General features: G+C 45.2%; 1 protein-coding gene and 1 pseudogene across 1 annotated transcript; both read left to right on the top strand.

The window, feature by feature from the left end:
- The first annotated feature begins 4,607 nt into the window (after positions 1 to 4,607).
- LOC141020592 (wall-associated receptor kinase 5-like) lies at positions 4,608 to 9,511 on the top strand. The gene is made up of 3 exons (XM_073498144.1): positions 4,608 to 5,588; positions 5,680 to 5,820; positions 8,095 to 9,511. Exons 1-3 carry the CDS (start codon positions 4,655 to 4,657, stop codon positions 9,306 to 9,308), a joined length of 2,289 nt encoding a protein of 762 aa, XP_073354245.1. The 5' UTR covers positions 4,608 to 4,654; the 3' UTR covers positions 9,309 to 9,511.
- A 2,230-nt stretch (positions 9,512 to 11,741) lies between these two features.
- Positions 11,742 to 15,121, top strand: LOC109763234 (wall-associated receptor kinase 3-like; annotated as a pseudogene).
- Positions 15,122 to 19,249: the final 4,128 nt, after the last annotated feature.

Here is a 19,249-nt window from a genome sequence, read left to right as displayed (position 1 = left end):
AATCCCGAACATTTTCCGGTGGCCAAAATAGGACTTCCCATATATAAATCTTTACCTCCGGACCATTCCGGAACTCCTCGTGACGTCCGGAATCTCATCTGGGACTCCGAACAACTTTCAGTTAACCGCATACTAATATCTCTACAACTCTAGCGTCACCGAACCTTAAGTGTGTAGACCCTACGGGTTCGGGAGACATGCAGACATGACCGAGATGACTCTCCGGTCAATAACCAACAGCGGGATCTGGATACCCATGTTGGCTCCCACATGTTCCACGATGATCTCCTCGGATGAACCACGATATCGAGGATTCAATCAATCCCGTATACAATTCCCTTTGTCAATCGGTACGTTACTTGCCCGAGATTCGACCGTCGGTATCCCAATACCTCGTTCAATCTCGTTACCGGCAAGTCACTTTACTCGTACCGTAATGCATGATCCCGTTACCAACCACTTGGTCACTTTGAGCTCATTATGATGATGCATTACCGAGTGGGCCCAGAGATACCTCTCCGTCATACGGAGTGACAAATCCCAGTCTCGATTCGTGCCAACCCAACAGACACTTTCGGAGATACCCGTAGTGCACCTTTATAGCCACCCAGTTACGTTGTGACGTTTGGCATACCCAAAGCACTCCTATGGTATCCGGGAGTTGCATAATCTCATGGTTTAAGGAAATGATACTTAACATTTGGAAAAGCTCTAGCAAACGAACTACACAATCTTGTGCTATGCTTAGGATTGGGTCTTGTCCATCACATCATTCTCCTAATGATGTGATCCCGTTATCAATGACATCCAATGTCCATAGTCAGGAAACCATGACTATCTGTTGATCAACGAGCTAGTCAACTAGAGGCTCACTAGGGACATGTTGTGGTCTATGTATTCACACATGTATTACGATTTCCGGATAACACAATTATAGCATGAACAATAGACAATTATCATGAACAAGAAAATACAATAATAACCATTTTATTATTGCCTCTAGGGCATATTTCCAACAGACTACATACATTCGTATGTTGTAGTTCATTTGAAATGTCTAAAAACACTTATATTTAGGAACGGAGGGAGTATTACATTTAATAATGGTTGGTTGTTCATTAAGAGTACATTCTCAAACAAGTTTGCCACATCAAAATAGTATGTATATATGTGGCCGTACATGTGCATATTAACATTATGATTACTATATATTGAGATTGAACTTGTTTTGGATACAAGCAAATCATAGCTACTTCCTGAGATGTTGGCTTTTAGTCCAAGTAAAGCCCGGCAGTATGATTTACCGAGCACAGTAGATATGTTGCCTTGATGATATTAAAGGTTATCAAGATGTGGATAGGGAATAAACAACAAGTCATGGTTTTGTCCCAGGACTTAGGATAGTTGCCCAGTAAACTCCCCGTGCTGTGTATTGAAATATAAAATCATACAGAGGGTATGTGTACGCGTAGGGAGCAGTAACTAGCTAGCTGGCTATACTCTCTCGCAGTAAGCAAGTTTTTTTTTTGTTTGTGGGTTACGCCGTAAGCAAGTTTTGACAGTCTTATTACTAATATAGGCTCCTGTAAGTATTCTCACCTGAATGGTGTGTAGATTATGAGAGCCCTGGCATAATCATGGACGTTCATTTTTATTCAGCAATGACTAAATAGCTGTATACTCCGAATAGATTCTCCAACTACTTAGAAGTAGCAAACATCTTTTCTGTAAGCAAGTCTATATTTTTGGTCAACAAGTATATCCGCATTTACTTTATTCTCCTGCTTACCAACACCATGGACACGCACGCAGTTTTACTTAGTCTCGGGTCTCAAGTGAAGATCACTCGTTCTTCCTGCATTAATCAAATAGTGTCTCCTGCTCTTATCTCTTCACCGGTCAAAATGACCAAGTTAGATGTTGATGAGCATTGAATCTACTTTCTAAGAGCATCAATTATTTGGCTTGGTACATGCTAATCTCTTTGCCGGGTTTGGTGTGTGGGCGATTTGATGACTCGGTGTATCATTATTTGTGTGCATGTTACAAGTTATAACTTAGTGTAAGAAATATACGCTTGCTATAAATATTTATTTGAGGGACGCTTGCCATAAATTTAAGCAAACATGTGTTCATAGAATGCTAATTTAAATGTATTTATTACTAACTGGAGGTACCTTTCGAGCATCTACTCTAATCCTCGGAAGAACAACTGTAAGAACCGTCGGATCACAATTATATGGCTAGGATTAAATAATAGATTTACAAGTGCATTTAAGAGACCCAGGACATACGATTGAACTGAACACATCACATACACCTTTTGTTAAAAAGAAACACGCTTACCGTTTTTCCACCAAAGAAAGGAAGAAAGTGTACCAGCCTATGTAGGGTGCACGGATTGATGACTAATACTCCCACCAAAGAAAGGAGTATTGTATTTCACCCGCTTAACATTTTCCCACCAAAGAAAGGAGTATTGTATTTCCTTGTCCACTAAGATGTACTACACCCTTCTTCCGAGTTTATTAGACCTTCTCATTTTGGATCGAACTTTGATCTTAGATGTAACTAGCAGAAGTTATATGCTACCATAAAAAAATATCACTGAAATGTTTTTTCGAATATAAATTCAACAACATATAATTTTTATGAGATACAACTTAGATTTTGTTAGTTTCAATTTGACATAAAATATGAGTGTGGCCTATAAACCAGGATGAATGGTGTACCAAGGAAGAAGTGAACACAAGGATAATTGATTTATTGACTGTTGACGTCATCAATAACATCACTGCTTGCTTGCAAACAAAGGTTAGGACTGCAATGGATTGCTCCTTTTCTTGACAACGGAACAGCGGACCTTTTTTTTGGAACGAAGGCTCCAGAGGAGCCCGGCTTTGAATTAACGAAGCCATCAACCGGCCAGGGATTACACAAGGCCACCAATACAACCAACACGGAACAGAAAGGAAAAGCTACAGCGGATACAGAGTGTTGCCTAGCAGCTTACAAGCACCAAAGACTACAAGCCCTACACAAAAACCAAAATAAGCTCTAGCTTGTAGTCGACGGAGTCCTCCAAGTGCACTTGACCCAGAAGAGCGAACAGAGAGGAACATCAAACGGCGCCAGTGCCCAACGACAAAGGACCGCGCCCTCATCAACCCAGGACGGTGGACACCGAAAACATGTCGCAGTTCTCCAAATCCGGAGGGGACCCCTGCCCCTCGCCTTGGCTCGAAAGGCGCCGGACCGCCGGAACATGGAATTGCTCACCCTAGAGCAAAGAACGGACACGGTTCCGGCCACCAAGGGGGATACTCAGCCCGACCTGTCGCTGCACGAAGGAAACCGAGGATATCCACACCGAGGCTCACTGATACAAGCATGAAGAGGAAAAACTGCACAAAGGAGCTGTCACTGAACAAACATACAGCGAAAAGAGATGGAGCACCACAATTGGAATTAGCTCAGGCCCACAGAAATCAGCTATGTTCGTGTCATTGCGTCGAGCAGTTACTAGTGAGGACCCCTATCCCCTCCCTGCCCAAGGCAATGACGCCAGTCAAGCAGAAGCTGACCTGCAACTGAACAAAACAAGGAATGTCGAGCTGCACTAATTCAGAAACAAAGCACCATGTTCCATCTCCCTCGCCGAAGACGCAGCCACCACGATGCCCCACTGCACGCTCCCACCTTGCCCAAGACGGCACCTTCAAGAAGGAGGCGACGCACCGCGCCGTTGCCGTCCAGTCTAAGCAAGACAAGGGATTTCTCCCGGGAAAGAGGCGGAAGGGAGAGGAACCGAACCTCGACGACGCCTCCGTGGAGGGGAACGGCACCGACCGGTGTCGCCGCCGCCGTGGCCAGAGAACCAGCCAAGGATTTCTCCCGGTCCAGGTTCGCGACTCCTGGCAGTCCACCATCACCGACACCCTCGACCTGAGGCCTCACGACCAGATCCGGCGTGCAGCAGCGCTGCAGGGGGGGGGGGGGGAGGGAGTCCACCTTCAGATCCGGACGCGAGCCAAGAGGACGACCACCCGCTACGCCCGGCGACAGCTCCCGCCGTCCCTCGCCGCCCACGCGGCCGAGGAGACACAGGGGCAACACCTGCGACGCCGCTCGCTGTAGAAGACGACGCCGCCTCACCACCCGAGGCCGCCGCCTCGGTGCCGAAGCCCTCCGCGCGGGAGCAGCCAGATCCTCGCCGCCGCCGTCCTTGGTGGCCACGCGGAGATCGCCGGAGGCCTCCTCAGGCGGCGGCGAGGGGGGAAGGAGGAGGGGAGGGAGGGCTGGCGGCTAGGGTTTCGTCGCCTCCCGAGTCGCCCCAAGCGGAGCGATGCGGGGGCGGGGGGATCTTTTCCGGAACAGCGGACCTAGTTGCCCAGGATTTGCACATACAAATTAAATCTGAAACTTATAACTAGGATCATGATATAATCAATGATGAAGATAATTTAGTCTATGCGGAGGAGAACTTGCGGATGAAGATAATATAGTTGACTGAGAAATTGCCCGCGCACACGGCACATCACTTTGCTGCATACTCTAGTATTTAATCATCCGTTTTTTACAACAGTTGTACTAAGTTGTAACTCACCTCAACTAAGCGCAAGCAAGAAGAATCTCTCAAACTTTGTGGCAACTAATGGCGCCGCAAGGTAGCATCTCGGTAGCAGCTGCAGCGCTGGTCCTGTTACTAGCGTTGGCGTTGCAGATCTCGGTCTCGTCACTGTCAGCAGCGGCTGTGGTGGTTCCTCCTCCGCCGCCGGACAACTGCACCCGCAGCTGTGGCAAGGTGGCCGTGCCCTACCCCTTCGGCATCGGTCCCGGCTGCTACTGGCCGGGCTTCAACCTCACCTGCGTCGACAACACGCTACTGATCGGCGACGGCACCCTCCGCGTCGACCACATCTGGGCACACAATTCCACGGTGCGCGTCCTACGCGGCGGCGACATCAAAGTGGAGGAGGAGGCCAACGGCACCGGCGCCTTCGGCGGCGGGCTCAGGGACGACGGGCCCTTCACACTGTCCGCCTACACCAACGAGCTCGTGGTGACCGGCTGCAACGTGGTGGCGACGCTGGTGGAGCAGCACACGAACCTGACCCGGAGCGGCTGCGCCTCCATCTGCACTAACTCCGCGGACAGCATGCAGTATCCCATCAGCCACAAGGCGTGCAGCTTCGGCAAGGGCTGCTGCCAGGAGGAGATAATCTCGCCCTTCGAGCGCATGAACTTCGACGCGCGGCTCAAATGGTTCGGGCAGAACCGCACGGTGGACGAGATGTGGAAGACGACGCGCGTGTTTGTGGCGGAGAAGGGGTGGTACGATAAGCAGCGGCTGGTCCTGGAAGAAGCGACGGAGGTTCCGGTTCAACTGGACTGGGTGGTCGAGGTTGCCGGGGAGCCGGCGGGTCGTCGCCCCGTTCCCGGTGATGACTGCCCCTCGTATGTCAACCGCGACGTCTGCAAGAGCAGGAACAGCAACTGCATGCCGGGACGAGAGAGAGGCTACTCTTGCTCCTGTTACACAGGTCACGACGGCAACCCCTACGTCGCCGGCGACGGTGGATGCAACGGTACGTGCTGCATTCGATTTGATACAATCTTGCCGAGGTACAAGGTCGTCGACCGCAGTTTATCTTAATTTAGAGTTAAATTTGTGTCTAGATGTGGACGAGTGCAAGCGGCCAGAAGAATACGGCTGTTTCGGCGAGTGCACCAACCTGCCGGGAACGTTCCGCTGCTGGTGCCCTCGGGGAACTCATGGCAACCACACTGTACCAGGTGGTTGCATCAAGTCCGCCACAGGTACGGGGTGATATTCTTACGCTATACTAGTTTTCCACGTTTTGTTCCAGGTAGTAAAAGTTTTGTAGAGGTAAATAGTACGCGGAAATAGGATTTTTGCATATGTGTATATGCTACTTTGAAGGATGTAAATTCTCCTTCCTGTTGATAAATGTACTCCCTCCGGTCCTTTTTACTCCGCATATAAGATTTGTGTCAAGTCAAATTTTTGTAAAGTTTGAGCAAATTTATATTAAAAAATATCAACATCCACACTACTAAATATATATAATATGAAACTATATTTTTTTCCCAGTGTACTAAATCTAATGATATTGATTTAGTACTTCCAGTGTAGATATTTTTTTCTAGAAGTTTGGTCAAATAAGAGATATTTTGACTTCAGATAAAACTTATATGGAAACTAAAAATGACCAGAGGGAGTGCTGCATACACGGTTTGCCGAAGTCAAACATTGTAAAATTTGACCGACCTTGCATGAAAAAATATGAGCATTTACAATACCAATTATATACCATATGAGGAGGCATAAAAAAAAGTGCCCCTTTTGGCCCCTGCGCCACTCGCGCCAAGTGACTCATACGGCATCCCAATCGCCGCCACCACCACCCCTCCGCCACTCCTTACCCTCTCATCACCGCCAAGGCGAAGCCTCGTGCAGCGGATGGTGGTGCAGGTGCTTCTTCCTCCCTCTCGTGCCTTGGCACGCCTCAAAGGTGGATCCTGTGCCCTCCCCGTACCTGCGTTCACCATCGGTTGAAGGGCGTCACCCTTCTCTAGGCTTTGGTTGTGCTTGGACATGGACCTCGGGGGTCGCAGTCATTGTGGTTGCGACGTCTTCACCCCTGGTGGTCCGTAGACAGCCCCATCGCCGGAAGCCCGGAATCCTAGTCCTCCCAGAGTCTAGGTGTGCCGCCGTCGGCAGGCCCTTGGTCCTTCAGTCGCTGGAAGCCCTAACCAGGGTCGTTGCCAGCAGCGCTATGGTTTTCCTAGTACTAGGTGTTGGCTGCTGGCAGCTCCTGTTGTGTGTCCCCGGCTAGATCTGCCTGGGATGGTCATAGGTCACTAACGTGGTCGGATCATCTTCTTTGCCTGCATGGGTTGTGTGGCTGGATGACATGGGATGCGGAAGGATATGCCTTCTCGTCCCTTCTCTGGTGTTTGGTGTGTACCTCGATCCGGTTGGATATATAGGGCGAGGTACGTCGGTTTAGCTGGTTCTCTTATAGAGCCAGCCATAGTTGTTATTCATAGGTGGCTTAGTTGAGGAAGGTGGCACCTTCCCGCCCTTTCTCCGGTGGACTGTGCAAGGACAACGAGAAGCGGTGGGCAATAGGTCTTGGGTGTCGAGGCGGCAGCCCTGGAAGCTTCCCTACGTGGGAGGCTCTCTGGAGAGGCATGTGGCAGTGGTGTTTGGGTGGCCCCTTGGCTATGTGGATGCAGAGGGATGCAGCGGCGGGTAGTTCCAGCGAGGCTACTGCCAGCGATGGTGGCTTAACTCGGATCTAGATTTGGAAAGTCATAGTCGTCATAGCAGGCCACTCTTCAGGATATAGGCTTTGCCTGGGTCTACGACAAGGTATGAGGGAGGTAGTGAGTGGAAACTTCGGGCTTCGGTGCTAGCGACGACGATGCCTGCGATATCGCTTCCCCCCTTAGGTTCGTCATCCTGGTTCATCTACCAAGGTCGTATGCCTCTTGGGGGCGTCATTGGTGAGTACATGTCTCCTCCAGTCACGGTGACGTTCTTGAGTGGGCTTGGAGAGTCTCGAGAAACTTCCGCTGTTTCGGCAGTGCGTGATCATTTTTAACTCTTCTCAGATACATGCGACCGCGTCGGAAAATTCCCAGGCCCTTTTTATCGCACGCATGATTGGCGCTCCATGATCCAGAGGTCCACTCCGTTGAAAGTTTGGTAGGGGACGGTGCGATGAAGTCCAGTGTTTTCTTACAGGAGTCACAAGCTCAAGTGCCTAGGTAGCTTCTTGGGTGTTCTGCCACTTGTGCTTTCTCTCAGCTTCAAGCGTGTGAGGTGCATCAATGCACTCCTGGTGCAGTGTTGGCGGACCTCGCCTTGTATAGTCTAGCTTTTCTTTGATAAACTTTGTAAGAGGGTTTCCTAGAACCTAGCTTGTATCATTCGGGCTGTGTGACCTTATCTATAAAGTGGGGCAATGCATGTTTTGAGAAAGTATATACCATATGAAAACATATTTCATGATGAATCTGATAGCCTCAAACTTTGTCATAAACAAAAACCATGTGTGTGTGTAGTTTCAGGTGTTACCATCGGAATAGGAGTTGCTAGTGGCGTAGGAGCTATTCTTTTGATCCTCATTGTATTCGCCTTCACACAAAAGCTTAAGCACCAAAGAAAACAAATGTTGAAGAAGAAGTTCTTTGAGCAGAATCGTGGGCGACTATTGCAACAATTGGTATCTCAAAGAGCTGATATTGCAGAAAGAATGATTATATCCTTGGAGGAGCTAGAGAAGGCAACAAACAATTTTGACAAAACTCGCGAGCTTGGTGGTGGTGGACATGGTACCGTCTACAAAGGGATTTTATCAGACCTCCATGTTGTAGCTATCAAGAAACCAAAGATGGTGATTCAGAAGGAGATTGACGAGTTCATCAATGAGGTTGCTATCCTATCACAAATAAACCATAGAAATGTTGTAAAACTTTATGGTTGCTGCCTTGAAACAGAAGTACCAATGTTGGTCTATGAGTTCATATCCAATGGAACTCTTTACAGTCATTTGCACACACATGAAGCAAAATCATTGTCATGGGATGATAGGTTGCGAATAGCATCTGAGACAGCCAAGTCACTAGCCTATCTACACATGACAGTATCAATGCCTATTATACATCGAGATATCAAGTCTGCTAACATACTTCTGGATGATACTCTAGCAGCAAAGGTAGCAGATTTTGGAGCATCAAGATATGTTCCGGTGGATAAAACAGGTGTAACAACCGTAGTACAAGGCACAAGAGGATATTTGGACCCTATGTATCTTAGCACAGGGAGGCTCACAGAGAAAAGTGATGTTTACAGCTTTGGTGTCATGCTTCTAGAGTTGTTAACTACAAAGAAGCCATTCTCATATTTGTCTTCTGAAGGAGATAGCCTTGTTGGACATTTTACCACCTTGTTTGCAGAAGGCAATTTGCCACAGATACTAGATCCTCAAGTCATGGATGGAGGAGGCCAAGAAGTAGAAGAAGTAGCTAAGCTTGCGTTAGCATGCCTAAAATTAACAGCAGAGGGTCGTCCAACAATGAGACATGTGGAATTGACACTGGAATGTATTCAAGCATCCAGGAGGAATGTTTCAGATAGTGGGTTGGCTGAGATATCTGAGGAGGATGGTACTGCAATGAGTGGCCCAATTCCAGCAAGTTTTTCAAATATAAAAGAATCAAGCAGACAATATAGCATGGAAGAAGAGTTCTTGCTATCCTCAAGATATCCTCGGTAGTTTTATTTAAAAATGATTAAATAATAATGTAGCCCTTTCTTTGTTTCTATGGATTTATTTGTATCATCTGTCCTTGTGAATAACATGTACCACGTATTGACTAATCACTTTCACATTGTTCACTTGACCTGCACGTCGATTCAGTATGGAATTCCCTGCAAATTCATTAGGAGTTGGGATGCAGAATATAATATATATGCATTACTTTCACATGCCATGGGTGCACATGTAGCATTTTACAGTGAAAGTGGAAGAGTCTTCGTTGTAGTTAACGAGGAAAATGTTACACTTATAAATGGCGGCTGGATATAATCAAGTGTATAATGGCAGGGTGTTTGTGGTCGTCACACAGAATCACAACCTGTGTCAGATCTTTCGCTTGTTCTGAAAAAGTAAAGATATGTTGAATTGTTCATTGGCACAAAAATAGTACTCCCTCCTATCCAAATTAATCATCGCTGTTTTAGTATAACTTTATAACAAAGTTGTACTAAACCAGTGACAATTAATATGGATAGGTGGAAGTAAAGAAAATCTCTAAAATAAATCTATATTGACCTTGGGCAACTAAATTGAACTCCTGCTTTTGCAACTTTTTCAAAATAAAGTTCAAATATGTTCTTATTATTTTCTCCACACTCGCAGTTCCAAACTAAAGCCAGATAATAAGTATTTGGCTTATATTTTTTTGGAAAGGAGGATTGTCCCCGGCCTTTTTATCAAGCGATGCACACAGGTATTTGATATCAAACTTGAAAAGGTTTTTCTATTCAAACTCAACCTTTATTCATTGCTTACAGAATTTGATTGTTTGAAACATGGATAGAAAAGGGGCAGCTGGACTGGACCACGATTAAACTTGCAGGAAGGGACTAAAAGCTGGTCTCGAGATCCCAAGTCAAACGATTGCGTGTTAAATAGCATAAAATCTTAGAGGTACTTCATTTAATTTGATATCTTTGGGTAATCCACACTGATGTAATGAGACTAGCCACAATGGGTAGTAACATACACTAGTAACATGCCCATGTTATTAGTCTATGTTACTACCTCTATAGTGGGGAATAACATATGTATGGTAACATGGAGCACTTCATTTATTAGGCTATAGACGCATCTTGCCTTGATATGTGTGATGTTATTCATACTAGTAGTAACTAGCTATGTTATCACTTTCATCTTTTTCTTCATTTATTGCATGCCACATCATCTATTTAACCTAGATATATATGATGTTACTACCTATGTTACTTTCACTGTGGGTAGTCTGAAAGCGAAGGACTATAAAAATGACAGAACGCCCCGAGTAATCAACTGCCATTTGGCAAACTCAACAGTTGACTTTGACTGAAGTATAGTAGAGTTCTTGTTCACTCTCACGCGCCAACGATGCTTTGACGTTGTCAAGTGATAGTACCACGCCGTGTACTACAATATATAGCAAAACTGAAATCAGCTAACTCTGGCGACAAGGTAATACATGTCCGTCATGCCGTACCTGATGCTAACCAGTTGTGTATCCGTTGCATTAGCCAGCGCTCGCTGCAGGTGGTACAACTAGATAGGTAAACTCAGTTGCTGACTTTGACTGAAGTATAGTACAACTAGATAGATAGATAGATTATCGTTCATTGAAACATTGCTTGGATCACTTACAATATGGATGGAGTATTTTATTTCAAAGAAGGCCTCGCGCGGCTTGAAGTTTCCACGCTAGCACGTAGTACTACCAGTACTAGTACTACTCCCCCTGTCCGAAAAAACTTGCCCCAAGCCGAAAGTCATCTTTTGAGCCCGAGCTCATATGCTCCCGCATGAACAGTAAAATCGAAAAAAATTCAAAAAATTCCAATTTTTTTTTGAGAGAAACATTGAGAAAGTTCTAAGTGCCTGCAAAAATTCATCATGAAATCACATTCTTGTAAGGCGTGGCAAAAAAAACAAATTCAGTGCTTCAAAATGCGTTTGAAAGTAGCTTTTTCAGAGTACTGTTTTTGTTTTTTTTGCCACGCCTTCTAGGAATGTGATTTCATGACGAATTTTTGCAGGCACTTAGAACTTTTGTCAATGTTTTTCTCAAAAAAAAATTGAAATTTTTGGAATTTTTTTTATTTAGTTTTGATTTTACTGTTCACCCGAGAGCATATGAGCCCGGGTGCAGATTAGCCACGTCCGCCCCAAGCTTGTATCTCAAATGGATGTATCTAGCACTAACTTGATGCTATATACATCCATTTGAGGGACAAGTTTTTTCGGACAGATGGAGTACTATATAGCAAACGTATAATCAGTTTAGCAATTAATAGGCGGTGGCGACAAGACAATCTACCGCACGTTCAGCCGTAACCGATGCTAACCTGCTGTGTAAACATTGCAACAGCGGCCCTGGTGCTGCTGATCTCGGCGCCAGCGGTGGCCGCAGGGGATCCGCCGATGAAGATAGGGCAGCCGGGCTGCGAGACCAGCTGCGGCAACGTGAGCGTGCCGTACCCGTTCGGCATCGGTCCGGCCAGCTGCTACTTGCCGGGGTTCAGGCTCACCTGCGACCACGGAAGCAAGCCCCCGCGGCTGCTCCTGGGCGATGGAGGAACCAGCACGTTCGAGGTCGTCGACATCTCCCTGAAGAACACCACGATGCGGATCATCAGCCACGGGCTCCAAGCCATCAACATGAGCGGCGGCTCCGGCCGGTGGAGCCTGGGTGACCCCGCCGGTAGGATGTTGTATTTCCTGAAGCCGTGGTACAGCGAGTTCATCCTGGTGGGCTGTAACGTGCAGGCGACACTGCTGCGAAACGGTAGCGTTGTCAGCAGCTGCGCCTCTTTCTGCCCCACCGATGATGGCGGTGGGTTTACCTCGTATGTCGGGGGGACCAACTCCAACACCTGCTCAAGGGGAAGATATCCTGTGATACCAAGCATCACATGATACCATGATACCACATCTAAAAACTCAAAATTTGTGCTTCAAAAAATTTCAAAAAAAAATTATGGATGTTCAAAAGACATCTGTCTACCATCCCTAAAAAAATCAAATTCAAATTCGAAATATACATGGAGAAACAAAAAAGACAAATCTTCATGTGAATAGTGCCAACTTTGCTTTTGTCTTTTGTGGCACTATTCATGCAGAATTTGTTTTTTTTTTATTTCTCAGTGTGTGTTTTGATTTTGGATCTGAATTCTTTAGGGTTGGTAGACATGTGTCTTATGAATACTCGTGATTTTTTTCGAAATTTTTTGAACCACAAAAATTAGAGTTTTCAAACTTGGTATCATGGTATCATGTGATACTTGGTATCACAGGATATTTCCCCCCTGCTCAAGTATAGGCTGCTGCCAGTCGTCTATTTTCACTTACAGCGTGTCCATCGGCGTGGAGCTCAACCGGCTCAACTACAGCCTGCCCAAGAACAGGAAGGTGAATAATGTACTGCTTATCGCCGAGGTGGGTTGGTTAGAGCACAACCTGGGCGTGGTTCTAGAATTTACCTACGGCCACGACAGTGATGTCTGGCGGCGGAAGGCTGCTCAGCTCAGGGTCCCAGTGATTGTCGACTGGGCAGTGGCGCACGACGCAGCTGTGCATCATTCTTTGGGATCAGCATGCCCGGACGACCCAGCGCAGAGCATCTGCAAGAGCACCGACAGCAAATGCACAGATGCATGGCCGATATTTGGGACACAGAGGCACCTATTCGTGCAAGTGCGCAACGAGGGCTACGAGGGCAACCCTTACCTCACCGATGGATGCCAAGGTGAGTTTTCAACTTTATATCACATGTACACATGTCGTTGTTCTGTAAACATGATTCTACTTTTACGTAACTTATTAGTCTTAAACAAGAGATGATGAATTAGATTGTGTACATGCAGATATCAAGGAGTGCGATCAGAAAGAAAAACATGGCTGCTTCAGCGACTGTGAGGAACTGCCGGGATCGTTTCGGTGCCGGTGCCCAAAAGGAACCCATGGCAATTCTATGATACCCGGTGGCTGCGTCCAGTCCGCAGATACAAACAAAGGTATGACGATCCTCAGCCTATGGATTACAACTAGCTAGTGCATGCAAACGATGTAATAATTATTTTTTGGGGCCCTGCCATTCCATCTAAATGCTTGGCCAAAGATAGTGACAGTATATGTGTTTGTTTATTGCTTAATTTTCAGGTTTAATCATTGGTCTCTCGGTTGCCAGTGGCCTATTTTTTCTACTTTTGGTTCTTGGTGTGCTGCTAGTAACCCGTGGTTTTAAGCGACGCAAGGCAAAGGCGTTGAGACAAAAGTTCTTTAGTCAAAACCGAGGACAACTATTGAAGCAGTTGGTATCTCATAGGGCAGACATCGCAGAGAGGATGCTCGTCTCTTTAGAGGATCTAGAGAAGGCTACCAACAATTTCGATCAAGCTCGTAGGCTCGGCGGTGGAGGGCATGGCACTGTCTACAAAGGGATCTTGTCGGACCTGCATGTGGTGGCCATCAAAAAGTCAAATATTGTTGTCAGGAGAGAAATCGACGGGTTCATAAATGAGGTTGCTATACTCTCACAGATCAACCATAGAAATATTGTAAAGCTTCGTGGTTGTTGCCTCGAGACGGAAGTCCCTTTATTGGCCTATGAGTTCATTTCCAATGGAACACTCAGTGACCATCTTCACACGGAAGAACCAAGATCACTACCTTGGAAAGAGAGATTAAGGATCACAAGTGAAATAGGCAAAGCTCTGGCTTACCTTCACTCGGCTGTTTCAATCCCTGTAATACACAGAGATATTAAGCCTTCCAACATACTACTTGACGATGCATTGACAGTGACAGTGTCAGATTTTGGAGCGTCAAGGTACGTTCCCGTGGATCAAACTGGAACAACAACCGCGGTGCAAGGAACTATAGGGTACTTAGACCCTATGTATTATTATACTGGAAACCTAACGGAAAGTAGTGATGTTTATAGTTTTGGTGTCCTTCTTGTTGAATTGCTTACTAGGAGGAAGCCATGTTTGTATAGATCCATCGAAGGAAATGGGCTTGTCATGGAATTTTGTAGACTACTTGCAGAAGGCAATCTCTCCAAAGTACTAGATCCACAGGTTGTAGAGGAGGGAGGTATTAAAGTTGAAGAAGTAGCTACTCTAGCAGTGTCATGTGTGAAACTGAGAGCAGAGGAGTGACCAACCATGAGGCAAGTGGAGATGGCGTTGGAAGCTCTCCAAGCGCCATGGGTGATTCGATAGAAGAAAGAGATGAGAAGAAACACACGGCGACAAATTATCCATCAACTAGAAAACGACTAAAGGGAAGCGAAGCAAGCAGATGTTATAGCCAAGAAGAAGAGGTGTTGTTATCCGCGACATACCCTCGATAGTTTTGGTTCTTGTAAGTGATTTTTTAGCCATGGGGTATTCTTTATTTTATTGTGAACCAGTGTGTGTTATTGTACGAATATATGTGCCCACCAGAACACTCGGTTGCATGTTGTCGCACGCTCAGTCTTGAACTCTTGATGATGATATATTCATCCTGCATAAATTCCACTCCCACTCATGAGATTGACCAAGACATTATTCTTCATTTTGTTGGACATGTAGCTCCGATCAGGCTAAAATTTGAAGGGATTATTATTATTATTATTATTATTATTATTATTATTATTATAGTTTTCTTGAGCTCAAGTAGAGCCCCAACCGGCTTACGAAGGCCCTACGCGCCCCCGTGTGAGCCTGCCGCGTGGCCATCTGGTGGCCCTCCTGGCCACCATCTACGGGAGTCTTTTCGTTCTAAAATTTTTCACCTAAAAAACCAAAAACACTAGAAAACAGGAACTGACATTTGTCACTTGCTTAATTGTTTAGTACAAAGAAAAATGATATAATCGATGCCAAAACTTTGTACAAATGATATAAATATAGCATAAAATAATTAAAAATTATAGATATGTCGAAGACATATCACTACCCCAGAAAATTATTTAAATATAGCATGAAACAATCAAAAATTATAGATACGTCGTGTCAGCAGCATCATATTTTGCAGATGATTCTGAAAAAAGGCTCCAACAAATGGTTGATCTACCGTTTGGGTTGCATTTCTTGATAATGCCCTTTGGAAATAATTCTAAAAACGAATTTGTTGTACGTGTCACCCATAGCTTGCTTAGCTTCCTAGCTGTAGTTCATGTTTGCGACAATGGCACAACAGTTCATCTAGTATATATGAACCAACAAGCACATAGCCATTGGTCCATCTGAGCAACTATTGACACAGACACAAATTAAGAAGTTTACAGCAACAAGTCACGTAGACAAGCAAGCATCACCACCGCCAGCAAACAAGCATCGCCAAGTTCAGAAGTTAATGACATAGGAGCACCATAGACACTCCAACGACACAATAAGCTCCATCGTCGGCGGCGTCCATGATGCAAACCGACAAGTTCATTAGCACAAGAAAAAGCTTTCAAGTTCATTAGCACGAGCATAAGTTCATTAGCAAAACAAAATGACACAAGCATGGGTTTACAAGGCCACAAGAATCGACAATGGGCAGTGGCAGCAACAGCCGTCAACCTCAAGGCAGCATGAAGAAGAATCTAGTCGATGAGTTCCTTGCTATTAGAGAAACCCACTGAAAAATCACCACGAAAAAGTAACAAAAGGAACTTGGTGAGACTAAGTATCAGGATGTAAGGATAAGGTTACATATAAATTTGACCGATGCACAATAATTTATGGCATCCACTGGTGAAAGCAGTACCACACGAGGTTTTTTTTTTTGGAAAATAGAGGCATGCCCCCGGCCTTCGCATCATGATGATGCATGCGTTCATCTTATTAAAAATCCAGAAAGTAACGTCATAAAGGTCTTACAGCTCGCAAACGGAGCGAAACAAAGTAAAAAAACGAAAGAGTACAGGCGGACAATGACAACCGATACGGTAATAAGAAGAATAAGCTCCCTAGACTTCTATCCTGTTATGCGAGCGCCATCCGAACCGGTTGAATATAACCCGAGTCACCATCTCTCATTGGTTGCACCCAGTAACCAAAGGCTCCCTGGAGTCCATAGGAGTGAGTAAGGACCGCGTACGGATCCAAGCTGTAGCTCTGAAGATAACCTGCAAAAAAGTTAAGTTGTGTTGTCTGTTAAAAATCATATCATTCCTGCAGTTCCATATAGCCCATAACAGCGCACATATTCCAATCCGAATACGAGCTGCAGTAATCTGTTCAACCTCAGCTAACCAAGTCCCAAACAGAGACGCAATATCTACTGGAGGATTAATATTGAAAGCTATATGAATCGTTCTCCAAAGTAATTTGGCAAGTGGGCATTCAAGAAATAAGTGTTGTATTGTTTCATCCTGAGCACAAAAACAACACCGTGAATTGCCTACCCATCGCCTCTTAAGTAAGTTGTCCTTTGTGAGTATTACTTGCTTGTGGACAAACCACATGAACATTTTAATATGCAAAGGAACCTTAACCTTCCAAATATGTAGTGACCTTGAGAGGGGGCCAGAATTAATCAAATCCATATAAAAAGATTTCACCGTAAATATCCCATTCTTAGTTAACTTCCACTGTGCTGAGTCCGGCAGGTCGAAGAGTTGAACTTCAATCAATCTCCGAACCAAGTGCAGCCATGCTATCCATTTCTCACCCACTAACACACGTCTGAACTAGATGTTTAAGGGAATAGTTTGAAGGACGGTGCCTACGTAATCCTCCTTACGTTGCACAATATTATAGAGGATAGGATATTGTATGGCTAGAGGCGTCTCTCCTTACCACGTGTCCTCCCAAAATCTTGTTGACATACCGTTGCCAACCAGGAATTTGACCCTACGAAAGAACATGTCCTTCGTTCTCATAAGTCCCTTCCAGAACGGCGAGTCTGTCGGTCTCATAGTAACATGCGCTAGTGTTTTCGAGTGCAAATACTTATTGCGCAGGATTTGAGACCACATGCCCTCCGGTTCTGTCACTAACCTGTACAACCATTTGCTCATAAGGCATTTATTCTTAATTTCTAAGTTCTCAATATCGAGACCACCTTGGTCTTTAGGTCGGCAAAGGATATCCCATCGCGCGAGACGGTATTTCCTCTTGGCCTCATCAGAGTACCAAAAGAAACGAGATCTAAAGAAATCAAGTCGCCTTCGGACCCCTTTCGGAATTTCGAAAAACGAAAGTAGAAACATCGGCATACTAGTCAGTACTGAGTTAATCAGAACTAGCTGACCTCCATATGACATCAGCTTGCCCTTCCAGCAGCTGAGTTTTTTTTCAATTCGTTCTTCAATATATTTCCATTCTTTATTGGATAGCTTACGGTGATGAATCGGGATACCCAAGTAACTGAATGGTAAGGCACCTAATTCGCATCCAAACAATTGTCTGTAAGTTTGTTCCTCGTCTTTGGCCTTCCCAAAACAGAACACCTCACTCTTATGAAAATTAATTTTTAAGCCAGACAGTTGTTCAAATAGACACAAGATAAGTTTCATGTTACGGTCCTTAGCCATGTCATGTTCCATGAATAAAATAGTGTCATCCGCATATTGTAGAATGGACACCCCTCCATCAACTAGATGAGGAACTAGACCCTCTACATGGCCATGCTGCTTGGCTCTACCAATAATGACGACCAGCATATCTGCCACAATATTGAACAGCAGAGGTGACATGGAATCCCCTTGTCGCAACCCCTTATGCGTCTGGAAGTAGTGACCGATGTCATCGTTCACCTTAATTAATTCCAACACTACCTTTCTGGACTTGAGTATCCACTTGGTTCCTCCAGGTATCACTAAAACCCTTCATGCGCATTGCCTGCTGAAGAAAAGGCCATTTTACTTTATCATAAGCCTTCTCAAAATCCACTTTGAAGATAACCCCGTCTAGTTTCGAGTGAATATCATGAAGCGTTTCATGTAGGACGACCACCCCTTCTAGTATGTGTCGTCCCGGCATGAACGTTGTCTGACTGGGTTGAACCACTGAGTGAGCAATTTGTGTCAATCTATTGGTTCCAACCTTTGTGAAAATTTTGGAACTCACGTTCAGCAGGCAAATGAGCCGGAATTGTTCGATCCGAACAGCCTCCTCTTTCTTAGGTAACAATGTTATCGTGCCAAAGTTGAGGTGAAACAACTCCAAATGGCCATCGAAAAAATCATGAAACATAGGCATAAGATCATCTTTGATAATATTCCAACATTTCTTATAAAATTCAGCTAGGAACCCATCTGGTCCTGGTGCTTTATTCGGCTTCATTTGGGTTATGGCCTGATGAACCTCTTTTTCCGTAAATGGTGCAGATAGAACATCGTTCTCCGCTACCTGTAATTGAGGTATATCATCAATCACCATTTCATCAAGAGACACCGTGGTTGTATTCGGGAGACCAAAAAGTTTTTTATAATAATTAGAAATATACGCTTTCAGATTTTCATGTCCCACTATTGTCCCCTCGTCCTGTTCAAGTTGTATGATCTTCTTCTTCCTATGTTTACCATTTGCAACCATATGGAAGAATTGTGTATTGTCGTCCCCTTGGACAACCTTAAGCGTTTTGGCACGCAATGCCCACTTGAGCTCCTCCTCTCTCAGGAGAACACATAGGCCTTGCTCAGCTTCAGACTTGGTTCGGTGCTCATTAACAGAAAGGAGAGTGGTTTCAGCCTTTAAGTCTAATGCCTCAATCAGTTGAGTAAGACGCTCTTTTTCATGTTTATAAATCCCACTCTCATTTCTGGCCCAGCCTCCCAGAAATTGTCGGAGATGTCTAATTTTATTTTGCCATCTCTCGACATGTGTCCTACCCATAACCGGCTTAGCCCATTCGCGTGCAATCATCTCCATAAATCCTTCTCGCTCAAACCAGCTTTGCTCGAAGGAGAAGATGTTCTTATTTGCCACATGGGTAGCCTCACCCGAGTC

The sequence above is a fragment of the Aegilops tauschii genome, chromosome 5 (genome assembly GCF_002575655.3).
Source record: "Aegilops tauschii subsp. strangulata cultivar AL8/78 chromosome 5, Aet v6.0, whole genome shotgun sequence".
Taxonomy (NCBI): domain Eukaryota; kingdom Viridiplantae; phylum Streptophyta; class Magnoliopsida; order Poales; family Poaceae; genus Aegilops; species Aegilops tauschii.
The sequence above is the reverse complement of the archived record's forward strand: the minus strand, read 5'-3'. Positions and strand labels throughout refer to the sequence as shown.

Coding starts and splice junctions, on each gene's coding strand:
- LOC141020592 (XM_073498144.1), top strand. CDS start 4,655: ATGGCGCCGCAAGGTAGCATCTCGGTAGCAGCTGCAGCGCTGGTCCTG. Junction 5,589..5,679: donor CGGCGACGGTGGATGCAACG/GTACGTGCTGCA, acceptor ATTTGTGTCTAG/ATGTGGACGAGTGCAAGCGG. Junction 5,821..8,094: donor TTGCATCAAGTCCGCCACAG/GTACGGGGTGAT, acceptor GTGTGTGTGTAG/TTTCAGGTGTTACCATCGGA.